Consider the following 15031-nt stretch of genomic DNA (forward strand, 5'->3'; position numbering starts at 1 on the left):
TAATTTGACTTCGATTGACTTCAGTAGGGTTTATGAGTATCGCCTCAGGTTGTGGCAAGACATCCCTCCACCACAAGCAATATTTACCACCAGTCAGCTGTTTAGTCTGTGCTTCAGATCTTAAGGGGGGGGGAAGGGTCCACTGCAACAAGATTTTCTTTATTTTTGAATAAGAATATAGCAGCCACTTGTTTGGGGAGGCTAGCTTGTTCCATTGTTGTTCTAATGTGAGGTAGCCTGTGAATGGATGTAAGACACATGTGTAGTGGCATCCGGTTGAGCATGGGAGAGTCTTGTACAGGGAAGTCATCATTTTTCATTTAAACTGGCTGCAGGTGTAGAATGGGGATTCTAGCATGTAACAGTAGTGATTGGTAGTATTTTGTTAACTGAAGGGTGGTTATAGGGGATGATGTTTTGGACTGAAGAGTCACAACGGGAGGGGGAGGGGGGCTTTGAGCGAGAGGTTGGGCCGCTGTTAATTATTTCCGTAAAATTGGTTGTGATGGCCAAGCCTGTATAGGTTTGGCCTTCTGATCGGAATGACCCGGGTTTGATTCCCAGTGGCTTAGAGGTACATTTCACTCTCATCTTAAATGTCGGGACCAGCTGCTTAGCCCCGGGCTCCTACGCTCCTCATGGGGCAATGTAGGATTGGATGATGGATGAATGGATGGATAGTTCTTCTATATATACTATATGAAAAACTTAGAATGCGACAAGCATTAGGGACACAGTTCATGTGGTATATGAGACTGCACTGTATTTCTGTATACTATAGCACCTTTTTTATATCGATCATTACCGAGTTTTAGCAGTTTTAGTTAATTTCTTAGAAATTTTAATGAGATTTTGTGCATAGTGACTTTCTAATGCCTTTTCAGAACAAATATACTGACCACTACCTCTGTGGATCAGGTAAGGCAGCTCTGTCTATCAAGATACGGGCATGTGGAATGTGTCCCAGCAAGCAAGTTTTTTTTTTTTTTTACTGACTGGTACCACTGAAATGCAGTTTTTGTGACAGTTGCAGAAAGACATGACATGCCATGATTGACTTGAGAAAGAAAAGTTTGTGGGCCCTTTTTTGGGGTGGGGGGGGGTGGAAATAAGTGTGGTACCACTGGAAGGCAGTTGTTAGACAGTTTCAAAATGGTATGGTGTACCTTGATTGGTTCGGTAACTTGAAAGAAAGCAAAGTTTTGATACTCCTTAGGCAGGGGAATTTTAAAAACCACTATATTTTGCCAGAAGTATAATGTTCTCACTTGTTTTGCCTGATTGACCAATAACTATATGAGAAGTGTTCAGAAAGCACACCTAAGTAATGCTTACCAAATCACAGCAGTATTTGAGCAACACCCATAACTTTGACCTTTAATCAGCTTACACCAAAATTGAACTTCTTATCTCCACAAACAGTGTACGTGCCAACTTTGATCAGATTTGATCGGTCATTCGTAAGGTAGGCTGTATTCTCAGCAAATGTACCAGCATCCATAGATCCATGCATATAGTCACTCCCCAGGATATGATCTGGTATATGATATTGTACTGTAATGATCTTCAGTTGGGGTTACACCTTCTCTGTCAAATTATTGACCTGCCCTTGGGTTAATGTTTTATGTGGTGAAAAAACCAATGCAGTTGGTGTGAATGCTGTAGCCCATCACTAAAATAATCATCATGTTAAGTCAGAGTATGCCATCTTACCGTCAGTATGGTCTGTGCTTTGCAGTTCCAAATGATGGTTGATATTTTTTGAGCTTTAAAGTGATATGAATTGAGTGAAATGTGTGAACAGTAAAATAACAGTACCAGTCAGCTGATCATTTGATGGAAACTGGACAGGAAATAGCCCATAACAATGGCCCAGCACATAAACAGTGATTGCATCACCCCAGTCCAGCATTTTGCAGTAATTAGTCTCATTATTTTACAGTTTATGAATACTTCTGTTAACTCTAAATTGACAAAAATTGATTGAAATGTACAAACAGTATTTCCACACTATTGATCAGCTGATCACTGGGAAGGAACTAGGTGAAAACATGGCCCACAAATAGCCCACCTTGTAAGCAAAGAGCTTATAAGGTTTCTTATCATCAGTTTGTGTTCCGCTGGGAACATTCTTTTGGCAATCTTATGTTCGTTTAAGATTCCTGGTCATTCCCCTCTGAGGTTTGTGATAAAATCATTGCTGTTGTATTAGTTATCTCAAGGGCTTTGACAGTGTTTAACAAGTCTTTAATTTCTAGGCTGCCCTTATAAAATTTCTTTCTACTTATGTGCCTCCATGTTGTCACCTTTTAATGATGTGTATTGGAAAGCATGCATTACTTCCATAGCAAGTATATTTAAGTGGCTCTTTGCTTTCTTTAACTCAATTCATTTACTGACATTATACTAAAGGCCTCATTCAGTCTTGTGTGGAGTAATGGACTTATGTTTGAGGGGACTCACCACAAACAGCAGTTCCGAATTATGTGGAGATGGAGGTGTGTCATCTCATCACTTCCCTCATCTTAGATTTCTTTCCTGCAGTGTTCTGTCTCTCTTTCTTTCCTATCACTAATTCCCTGGTCATATTACCTTTGTATTCTCTTTTCTTGTTTCTGTCCCATTACAGAGGACACATAGCACTTCCCTAGCTTCTCACTCACACACATTTTCTTTTCAACTCTAGTGTGAGCAGGGCCGGACTCAGGGGTGGGCCCACAGGGCCTGGGCCTCGGGCCTCCCACCAGAAGGGGCCTCCCACCAAACGTTGGGCAACTTGACATTTGGTATTTTTCATTACCAAAACAGGGCTGAATTGGTAATGAAAAATCCATCAGATAATGAATAAGCATGGTGGTAGGTGGTGGCAACCATCATCCACTCACTTGATGTAGTGCTGCCTACTTCTTCCTTAGCCTTCATCATTCTTTTTCTGTGCCTGCCCTCCTCTCTTCCTATTTCTCCCATCTTTCCTGTCACTTCATATTGCTTTTCTTTCCTTTACAGGTGACTTTACATTGAGTGACAAGCCAAATGGTTTCCTGTAAGCCAAGAAACCATTTACAACGCTGGGTGGTAACCATATAACCAACCCATACATGCTTCCTACGTGTCAAGTGGGTTGGTGAAGGGTTAGTGCCCCTCCCCGTAAAACAAATAACTCAAAGTCAAATGGCCACCCCTTATGGGATTATGGCGTCTGGCAATAGATAGATAGATAGATGATTTGATTTTGGATTTGGAGATGGTAATGAACTTGATTGGATGATGTACTCAATTAATTTGTTAGCTTTTAGAACATGAAAATACAGAACATATGCCATTAATTTTCAAATGAATAATTTTTTCCCTTATACATGTACCTATATTGGCAAGGGGTAAATACATGAATAATCTTTAAGAAATTTGGTAATGACATTGACCCTGGTTCTGAACATTGGTGTGTCACAGCTTCATCCAGTCTGTTCTGTTCGAAATCTGGGTGTTCATTTTAATTCAAAGTTAAAATACAAGGAACATATTAATCAAGTTGTCAGAGGGTGCAACTTGCATATCAGAAATCTGTACTCTGTGAGAAAATTCCTGAACAGACGTTGCCTCAACATTGGTCCATGCAGTTGCCTTGTCTCGTGTTGATTATTGTAATTCACTGTGGACTGGCCTTCCAGATAATATACTAACAGTCTGTGTTGAACAGGGCAGCATGACCTATCTTTGGTCTCCCCTCGAGAACCTTGACTAGACCCTTCCTAATTGAGCTGCATTGGTTACCAGTAAAGGCTAGAACTGAATTTAAATTGTGTCTTATTACATTCAAGGTTTTTAAGTTTGGTGAACCGAAGTATCTTGCTGAATTGCTAAAACTCCCATCGGCACGCCCGGGTGTGATGTTACGTAGTGAAGATGATTCCTTGTGTCTTGACGAGCCTGGAGCCATTCACCAGTCAGCTTTCTCTGATCGTTCTTTTGTGTATAGAGCTCCTAGATTATATAACAGATTGCCATTGTCCATGAGACAACTCTTTTCTGCTGAATCCTTCAAGAGACAGCTGAAAGCCTTTCTTTTTTCAAAATGCTATGACCTGGAGAGAGGTACTGTGATGGATGATTATAGGATTTAATTATTGCCACTTTCATATTTTTTTTTTTTTTTACTGATGAAATATGTATTGTATATGAAAGATGTCACAATTCTTGTAATTGATGGTTTCCTGTAACACAGGAAACCATTTACAATGCTGGGTGGTAACCATATAACCAAACCTTTTGTGCTCCCTACATGTCAACAAGTGGGTTGGTGGAGGGTTAGTGCCCCTCCCTGTAAAACAAACAACTCAAAGTCAAATGGCCACCCCTTACGGGATTATGGCGTCTGGCAATAGATAGATAGATAGTAAAAATAATGTATCTGTCTGTTGAGCGCTTGTGAATTCCCTATGGAAGAACTGGCGCTTTTGAGAAACAAACAAACGAAAAAAGATTATATTATTATTAATGAAAAACTGAATCTGGGAAAGAAAATTAAAGAATTTGGTTATATACCCATGTTTATATCTGGCAGGCCTGGAGCTGATGCCAGCCACCAACAAGTGTTCGTATTTGATCACTTGTTGTCACTGTCAGGATTTCATTCCTGTCATCGATCAGTTCAAAGCTTCTCTTAACCAACTTCTGCATGCATATGAACTGATGTCAAGTTGCTTTGGCTGCTTTGGACAACTGACAAAGCTATCCTCTGAAGAGCTCTCTAGAGCAGCTAGATCCCAGCGACCTGGAGACTTCCTTTCCTGAAGAGCTCATCCAGTTTGCTGCTTTTGCGAATATTATGCTGACGAAGAGCCAAACGACGTTAGCGCTGAGCTATTTCTCTACAAACTTATCCATGATAAGCATTTTGCTAGATATTTTCCCCAATGTGGAGGCAGTCCTGAGAATGTACCTGGCTGTAATGGTGAGCAACTTCAGTGCTGAGCATGTTTTTTTTTTTTCTCTCAAGCTGAAATTGATTGAGAATTGCCTACAAACAAGCAGGACACAGGAGTGACTTGTGAATTTGACAGTCATGAGCACTGAGTCGGACATCCTACACTCATTGGATTTTGGTGATTTAATAAGAGAATTTTCCATTAGAAAATTGTGGAAAGCACCTGGACTAGACCAGATTTCTAGAAACTGTTCGTTAATGAACAGTCTATACAAGTGTTGAGTGGTGAGTGCGCGCGTTTTTTTTTTTTTCTCTCGCTTCATGATTATTCTGTTTTGTGTGATATGCTAGGAAGTGTTCAGTGCATTTCAGGGCTGCTTTGTTTTTTTCATTCAGGGCTAATTAATGTGGAGATTTTTCAGAAACTGTCATTTTTACCTGATCTTTAATGACGTCAATTTCTGAATGCGGTATCATAGGTCATCAGGAGCGAGTTGTATCGTGCGAGCGAGCATATTGGTGCAACGGTGCGAGGATTAAAAATGTATTTTCATTTAGCACCATGCTAATTTGTTCCTTGGGATGGGCCCCCCACCAAAATGGGTCCCAGGCCACCCACATCCCAAATCCGGCACTGAGTGTGAGAGTGAACCATTACTTTCGATCTTTCTTGTACACAGCTGTACAGAAGTCTTTTTGTTTTTGCATGATGGAACTGGGTCACTCCCGAACTTGAATAATAGACTTGTGAGGTAGGAATGAATTTTAGGTTACAGTTTACTGATCAGGTTGACCCTCCATTCTGACTATGCTTGGTCATCAGCTGAGATAATAGATAGAGGTCAGGGATCTTCATCTGGTTATAAAAACACATTGTAGACAACATCAGAACTGTCTCCCTCAGTCTTTATTTTCTCCTGCATATAACCCCCTGTCTTTTAAATGCAGTTTGTCCAGGTATTACAAAATGAATTCATCTTATTTTGACTTTCTTTTTGCTTAACTTTCTTTGACAAACTTTTGCATGACAGACACTGATGTTATGGACTTGTAGTTCCAGTCACCCAACTGTTTCTTGGTACGCACTGAAACCCTAGAAAGATGTTTTGAACGTATGGGCCAGATACTGTAACTACATGTTTGTGTGTACATACTATATAGGAATTTACAACAGATGCACTGTATACTAGACTTTTTATCTTTGATACATCCATTTGCCTAACTTTGAAACCCTGTTAGTGTATTTCAATTATAGGAGGATGAGGAAGCAGAATGGAGAACCATTAAACCAGAGGCATTTGCCGTCATTATGGACTTCTTTGCCTCTGGCCTTCCTGCCATTCAAGAGGGTGGTACAGTGGATAATGAACACTGTGAGTATAAGTCACTCAGGTTAGACACTTTTTCCAAGTTTATCAGCTGTAGATGACCATAGCTAACAGTTTGGAAGTAATTTAAGTCATCCTTATCATCATCATCATCATCATCATCATCATCATCACATCATCATCATCAACAACACTGTCCAGACCTTTTTCCCAAGTAAGGATGGGGCAAGGTACAGTACAGAGAGCATTAAATTTATAAACATATATATATATATATATATATATATATATATATATATATAAGGGAGAAATTAACCAAAACTACCCTTATTTTAAAACACAGAACAAGAGAGGGCCAGTATAATGCAGAAAAACTAGGACCACTATTCACAGTTGCATCCGAGAGTTCTATCTATCTATCTACTGTATAGCCTGACGCCCTAATCTCGCAATAGGTGTTTGGTGACAAAATGCCTCCAAGTTGCTGTCACCCACCATTTGACTACCCTCCCCCCAGCTCACTCCCCCCTCCCTCACATACCTCTCAACTCCATCCCTCCACTTCATCTTCGATCTACCCCTCCCTCTCCCTCCCTCCACCTCACCTACATACACCTTCTTAGTCAGTCTTTTGTTCTCCATTCTCTCCACATGTCCAAACCACCTCATTGTATTTCTCCTAATCTTCTCAACCACATCCACATCCACCCCACAACGTTCCTTCATTTCTTCATTCGTCAACGTGTCCCTCCATGTCACTCCACATGCTCCTCTCAAGTAACTCATTTCCATTGCTCTCGCTCTTGACTTGTTCCCCTCTTGCAAGGTCCACGCCTCGCTTCCATACGTCAGGGTAGGGATCACAATACTGTCATGCAGTGACTTCTTAACTTCCATACTCACCTCCCTCTTTCTCATCACTGCTTTCAGTGAACCAACAACCTTCCTTCCCTGCTGTACCCTTTCACACACTTCATCCCCCAAAGTTCCATCCTTACTCATCACACTACCCAAGTACTTGAATGCACTCACATTCTCCATATCCTCACCATCCAACCTCACTGTACACCCTGTGACTTGATTCCTCTCAAACACCATAACTTTACTCTTGTTTACATTAACTCTCAGATTCCTCTTTTTTTTTTTTTTTTTACGCGTCCGACTCTGGGCAAAGGCTTCAGGGCCTATTTCTTGGGGGCAGTGACCTATCCCAGGGCCCAGTAGTTCTCTTACACCTTCCACATGTCATCACTTCGGCGCTAACACCCACCGTCCATATTGAATACATGCTAGGGCTGTCTCATACAGGACTGGTGTATTGGTATTAGCGGGGCTATTTTTACAATATGTCGGCAAGTCATCTGGTAGATCAGAAAATTCTGCTTTTTTAGGAAATTCAAATCCTTAAACTGTTCCCTGCCCCAGCCGGGAATCGATCCTGGGTCCATTAGGACTGCAGGCCGCCTCTCTACCGATTCAGCCACCACATCCTACACACTGTCCCAAATTCATTCACCAAACCTTGGAACTCCCATTCATCTTCACTCAACAATACTGTATCATCAGCAAACAGCAACACCGGAATCTTCGAAATCTCACCCTCATTCATTAGAGCCAGCCCCACATCTGCTGCCTTACCTTGCACCTCCTTTACAACCCCATCCATGTATATATTAAACAGCCATGGAGACATCACACAACCCTGTTTCAGTCCCACATTGAGATCAAAGAACTCACTCAGCTCACCATCCACTCGCACCGTAGCCCCAGCTCCTTCGTGCATACTCTTCACAGCACTCACCAGTTTCCCCTCCACTCCATATATTCATAATACCTTCCACATACCTTGCCTATCTATTTTGTCATAAGCTTTCTCCAAGTCCATGAAGGCAGCATACACTTTCTTTCCCTTCTTTAGATACTTCTCCACTAAACATCTTAGAACAAATATCTGATCCACACACCCTTTTCCCTTTCTAAATCCCCCTTGTTCTTCTCCAACTAGCTCCTCTGTCATATGCCTAACCCTATCAATGAGTATTCTACCATATATTTTTCCAGTCACACTACGAAGGCAAATACCCCTGTGGTTACTACATACTTCTATCTTCCTTTTTCCTTTTTATAAAAGAAAAATTATACCTAATTTCCAGTCCTCTGGAACCCTTCCCTCTTCCCAAGCCAATCTACACAACTTCCATATCCACTCCACAACAATCTCACCCCCATTACTTCAGCATTTCACCACACACTTCATCAATTCCTGGGGCCTTTCCCATCTTGATCTTCTTCATTGCTTCCACTACTTCTCCCCTGCTGATCTCTTCCTCCCTCCACTCATCTCTTCTTCTCCCAGCCATTCCCCAACCACTTATACTCGCACTGCTCTCACTCTCTACATTCAACAAATCCTCGAAGTGCTCCTTCCATCTTCTCAATTTCTCTCTCTTCTCCACCAGCAATCTATTATTCCTATTTTTCACTTCCTTACTATTTCCCCTTTCACACTGCCTTACTTTCTTTACTTCCTTCCAAAATAATTTCTTACTCTCCCTCCATGTCACACTCAGATTCCTCCCAAATTCTTCATCCACATTCTTCTTACTCTCCTTCACCAGTCTCTTTATCTCCCATCTACTACTCACATACACCTCTCTCTTCTCTCTTTCATCTTCTCCCCTACCTCTGCTCGCTAGCCATTCACTATATGCCTCCTTCCTTTGTTCCACAGTTCGTTTCACCTCATCATTCCACCATGCTGTCCCTTGCACACCCTTGCATCTCCTCCTCACTCCACAAACCACCTCACATGCTGCGCCTATCTCTTCCGTGAATATCTTATGTCTTCCACCCCTTCCATCTGCTCTAACTCATACCTTCCCAATCTTTCTTCCACTATGCTCTTATACTCTGCCATTTTCTCACTATCTTGCAACTTCTCCACTCTTCTCACAGGAGCTGTTTCCTCTTGTCTTCCCCTTCGTCTCTTCAACCATTTTCTTTGCAGCTTTACTTTGGCCATCGCTAAGTGATGGTCCGAGACTCCATTCCCCCACTCTCTCCACACTCTTGCATCCAACACTTGTCTTCTCATTTCCTCATCCACACACACGTAGTCTATCCCAGAGTTAACCCTATAAAATTACTCTCGCATTCAACCAAGTAGTTTATTTCAGAGAGAAATCCCAGGTCTTGTGTGTATAGTTTTCTAGGCAGCAGTTTCATGGTAAAATTTCTGGATGTAGCAAATGTTCAGCACTGTGAATTTGATGCTGAACTCTGAATGGATGGAGGATATTAATAGGATGGTAGTACTGTAGTAGTTGTTGTAGTCCCATCTTAATCTGAAATGTGAATCCTGTGGACTGCAGGCTGAAGTTGCCCTTCTTTGGTAGTCCAGTATCCACCCTTCAGGCAGTAGGGAAGATTTTGACAAATGTTTGTATACCTGGACAGTAGAGCTGACCAGCCTTAATGGTACCACCCCATGAAAGCATCCTTCTCCAGTACAACAGTAGGGTGGTCATAATGTCTTGATATCACAGTGCTATAAATTGTTCAAGTGGAAATATTCATTCGGACAAGTTGTTTATTGGGAGGATACAAGAGTTTTGGCCCAACATCATATTTGAAGAGGGTGCAGCTTGGGCCAGAAATGTTCTTTTCCAATAAATATTTTTTCCGATGTGGGTATAATTCTTCAGTGTTGTAATTAGTGTAACTGATGTTTTTGTGTTAACAGCTGATTGTAGTGCAGAGGATGAGGAAACAGTGGCCATGATAAAGGAGCTGCTCGACACCCGTATTAGGCCTACCGTGCAGGAAGATGGGGGTGACATACTGTTTAGAGGCTTCCGTGATGGAGTTGTGTCCCTCAAGGTTTGAAACGAGATCATTTCTGTTTCAGTTTGAGCTAGGGTGTATGTATAGTTTTTAGTTTGAAGAATATTTGAATTTAAGTACAAAAATGTTAAATTCTAAGGTACACTGAATTATGTCTATTCAGTATATATTGGTATTTTACTTATCAGACACTAATATAACATATGCAAGAACTGCCACTCATTGTTGTCAAGTACAGTACCTGTACTTCTGCATATGGGGTGCTTTCAAAACTAGTATTCCGGTAGATGTCACCACCACTGGGACAAACACAGTTCCCGCGCTGTTTAGAAAGCATATTTTTCTTTGTTAAATATCGACACTGTTGTGTGAAACTGTGAATCACAATAATGTCATATACCGTAATATAATTAATACAAACAGAACACGTATATATAACGTAGCAGAAATTGTTTGTATTTATCATAAAGGGAAATTAAAATATTGATGGCATATGATGGCAACCTGCCATTTCAGTGGTCCTATATTATTTAATTTCTGCTACATTTAGTGCAAGTTAGGTTCTTAATACATAGTTTGTTTAGACTGTAAATTACGCTTAGTGGGTATCTTGGCTCATTCAGTTTCTATGTCGGCAGAAATTTAATGTTGAGTAAATACTGGGACTCAACATTTTGCTCACTTCCTTCACCCATGGACACCACAAGACCCGTGTTGCCATGGTTTGAGAAGGCTGTGGTGTTGCCCCCTCAGATCTTCCAAAGCAATTACAGTACCTTATTTTATTTAACCTAACCAGATGACAAGTAGTCTAAATTGTATTATTTTAAGCATTAGTCCTCATGCGTTTGTTTTCAAAACAAATCTCTCGTGAAAAACTTAAACACTGGACTGTCTTGTGCGCTTGCGTGAAGGGAGTGAGCAAAATGTTGAGTCCCAGTATTCACTCAATATTAAATTTCTGCCCACACAGAGACTGAATGTGCCAAGATACCCATTATGCGTAATTTACAGTCTGAACAAACTATGTATTAAGAACCTAACTTGCACTAATTTTAGCAGAAATTAAATAATACAGGACCACTGAAATGGCAGGTTGCCATCATATGCCATCAATGATATTTTAATTTCCGTTTATGATAAATATAAACAATTCATGCTACGTTATATATACGTGTTCTATTTATATTATTTATATTACGGTATAAGCCATTACTATATTTCACAGTTTCACACAACAGTGTAGATATTTAACAAAGAAAAATATGCTTTCTAAACAGCGCGGGAACTGTGTTTGTCCCCCAACCTCTATAAGCTCTTGCATCCATTACACATCTTCGCATCCTTTCATCCACACACACATAATCAGTCATTGCCTTCCTTTCATTCAGTTCACCACCCACCCTTCTCATCACTCGCCATGTACACCTGTGGATCATTTTGTGCCTGAAGAGGGTATTGGCTATCACCAACCCCCTCTCAGCACAAATGTCCACTAACGCACTGCCATTCTCATCTATCTCAGCAGGCAAACCCCACTCACCAAGTATTCCATCTACCTTCACATTCCCTACTTTACTATTCATATCACCGGTCGAAAACACTCTCTCATTCTTTCCAAACTTTTCCATGCACACTTCCACATTTGTCCAGAACTCTTCTCTTACTCTGCTTGCACGATCTTGCGTTGGCGCATACACGCACACAATCGCCCACATTTGTATTCCAACTTTCAATCTTACCACACAATCCTTGACCCAACTGATCCATACTCTTTTATGTTCTTCTTCCATCTTTTACTCACAATTATACACACTCCTTCTTTTGCCCTCTCATTCTCACCTACTCCTGCACATATACCCCATCCATACTCCCATTTTCTCACACTCTCATCTCTCCATTTAGTTTCAGTTACTCCACATACATCAACTTTCGCACCCTCAAGCACCTGGACAATCTCTCTCTTTCACCTCATCATTCGCACCTCTTACATTCCATGTTCCGATTACCATGTCCTTTGTCCAGTCCTTGGTCGTCATCTTTTGGTCAGTCCTTGTCCGAGGCTTCTTGTTTGTCTTTTTAGTTAGCAGTTTTCCGGGAAGGGGCACTAACCCTCCGCCAACCCTTTTAGTTGCCTTGTACAACAAGCAGGGATACTGGGGGAGTATTCTTGAAAAAAAAAACTACCCTCGGCAGTTCCATCTCCACTGCTCTCACTCATGACTTTTCATATTCATGCCACACCATAGTCTCACATCCGTATGTTAAAGGTGGCACAAACACTCCATCATGTAAGCCTCGTGCAGCTGGAATACTCAAGCCTCTGTTTTTCGTCAAGGCTTTCATAGCACCAGCTATTTTCCTTCCTTGTGTCACTCTGCTTTCCATTTCTTTGGCACATTTTCATCTCTTCTGTCACTGTACCCAGGTATTTGAATTCTCTCACCAGTTCCAGTCTCTCTCCATTCATTGTAACATCACACTGGGAATCACCTTCTTTCTTGATTACCATCATTTTATTCTTTTCTACATTTACTCTCAAGGCACAACACTTACAGACATCAGCAGGTCTCTACATTAGTCTACCAAGTTCTTGTTCAGTATTTGTAGCATTGCATCATCTGCATAAAACAAATTTGAGGTATTCCATCCATCACCATTCATTACCAATGCCATCCCCCTCTTCGTTACTCGTGTTTTTACTTCTCTCATCATCCCATCTATATATATATATATATATATATATATATTGAACAACCATGGGGACATCACACAACCTTGTCGCACACCCACACTGATTGTGAACCATTCTCTTAGATGCTCATTTTCCCTTACACATGCCTCACCACTGTAATAAACATTCTTGACGGCACCTAGCAGCTTACCATTTACAACGTACATGCACAAAACATTCCACAATCATTCTCTGTCTACTTTGCCATATGCTTTTTCTAGATCCATAAACACCTTATAGTCCTTCTCACAAGCCTTCACTATCTTACTCACTGCAAATATTTGATCCACACATCCTCTGCCTCTCCTAAAGCCACCCTGTTCATCACTCACTAGGACTTCTGTTATCTTTCTTACTTTCTCTCTAATAATTCTTACATATACCATCCTTACAACACTCAGTAAACTTGTACCACGATAATCCTTGCACTCACTTCTCTCACCCCTATTTTTGTGTAGGGAGGTGGTAGGTGGGGGCACTAACCATCCACTCACTCAATGTAGTGTTGCTCTTGGTGTCTGCCCTTTCTTTTCCTCCATCCTTCTTTCCTTCCATCCTATTCTGTCATTCTTTCCTCGTCCTTCAGCTACTGGTGACTTTACACTCCCACTTCTGTCTTTCTTTCCTTCATTCTTTCCTCTTCCTTCTGCCTGTGGGTGACTTTACACTGAGTGACAAGTCAAGTGGTTTCCTGTACACCAGGAGACAATCTCCCATGCTGGGCGGTAACCATATAACCAAATTTTGGCACCTGGTGGTTTAGTGGGTAATTATGGCCCTCCAGTCAGAATGAGCCGGTGAAAGTTGTATCCAAGGGGTGGTTGGGGTTTATTGCACATGTAATGCCACTCAGGGACGAGTGAGGGTGGTCACTCTCATCTTAAATGTCAGGATGAACTTGTTAAGCCCCAGGTTCTTATGGTCCTCATGGGGCAATGTAGGACTGGATGATAATTGGATGGATGATACAATCACAGCCTTTTTTTCACTCTGCTGGCACAGTTTTACTCATCCATGCCTTCTTACATATCTCTAACAAGCATTTCATTCCACTCTCTCCACCACACATAATCATCTCTGCATACACCTCATCAACCCCAGCTGCTTTCCCACTTTTCAACCACTTCACAGCATTCTTCACCTGTGCAAGTGTCACGTTTCTTGGCACTGCATTCTTTCTCTGCACAACCCCAAAAACCAATCATATTTACAGCTGCTCTGCTCACTCTATTGCCATTCATCAGCCTTTCAGTATTTTGTTTCCATCTAGTCTTTACTTCATCCCCAGAGGTTAACCTACCATTTACTTCCTTCACACTTCCACATTTCCTTCTGCTGTCACTTCTACATTTCCACACCTCTTTCTAGAATAACTTCCATTTTTCAGAGTAATTTGCATCCAGTTACCTCCTTTTTCCACTTCACTAGTCTCTTTAAATGCTACCTGCTCTCCATATATTCAATTCTTATTTCCATTGATCCCCTGTCCTGTAACCGTTCTAGCCATTTCTTCCTCTTTTCTTCCACTGCTTTCTTAACCTTTTCATCTCACCATGCTGTATCTTTCTTCTTTGTTGTTACTCTTGCCATACCACACACTACTTTAGCATTCCAAACTAAGCAATCAGTATGTGCAATACACAGGCTGTCCAGATCCATTTCATTCCGGTTCACTGATTCCAACTCCTCCCCTGCTTTGGTCCAGTATTCATCTGCAATTTTTTTTATCCTCACCTTCTTGACTTTCAGTCTTTCTCCCTGACTGCTCCTCTCTCTCCTGGTCCACCTCCCTCCTCTCAGATTGATCTTGCATACCACAATCATATGATCTGACAGACCTTCACATCGTCCTCTCTCAACCCATGTATCAGCAACCATTGCCAACATCGACTTCTCTACGAGCATGTAATCAATCAGGCTTCCTTCCATACAATCCCCATTCCCTCTGTACCATTTATATTTAAATGCATCTTTGTGTTTGAAATATTAGTTACAAATGCACAATCTCCTTTCCTGACACATATCCTTCAGTCGCTTCCCATTATCATTTTTTCCTTATAATCCCAATACTTTCTGTTATAATGTGCCCTTTTAACGATACCCCGGATCAATGATGGGTTTTCCCAAGTGGATCTCATCTTTATAACACGGATGGCCTGTACTTCCAGGTAAAATGGAATGCTGATTCAGGAAGAGGGTGCA

At 41.3% G+C, this 15031-nt stretch overlaps 1 protein-coding gene across 1 annotated transcript in view; it reads left to right on the top strand.

Annotated features, from left to right (window-relative positions):
• The window catches only part of LOC145413611 (NFU1 iron-sulfur cluster scaffold homolog, mitochondrial-like), a 72080-nt gene that overhangs the window by 39763 nt on the left and 17286 nt on the right, over window positions 1-15031 (top strand). Inside the window, exons 4-5 of the mRNA XM_080283266.1 lie at window positions 6180-6297; window positions 9995-10131. Coding sequence (XP_080139392.1) covers window positions 6180-6297; window positions 9995-10131 — 255 coding nt within the window. The remainder of the gene's footprint in view (window positions 1-6179; window positions 6298-9994; window positions 10132-15031) is intronic.

The sequence above is a fragment of the Coenobita brevimanus genome, chromosome 97 (genome assembly GCF_032717465.1).
Source record: "Coenobita brevimanus isolate Jiangsu-jjx chromosome 97, ASM3271746v2, whole genome shotgun sequence".
NCBI classification, from domain to species: Eukaryota; Metazoa; Arthropoda; class Malacostraca; order Decapoda; family Coenobitidae; genus Coenobita; species Coenobita brevimanus.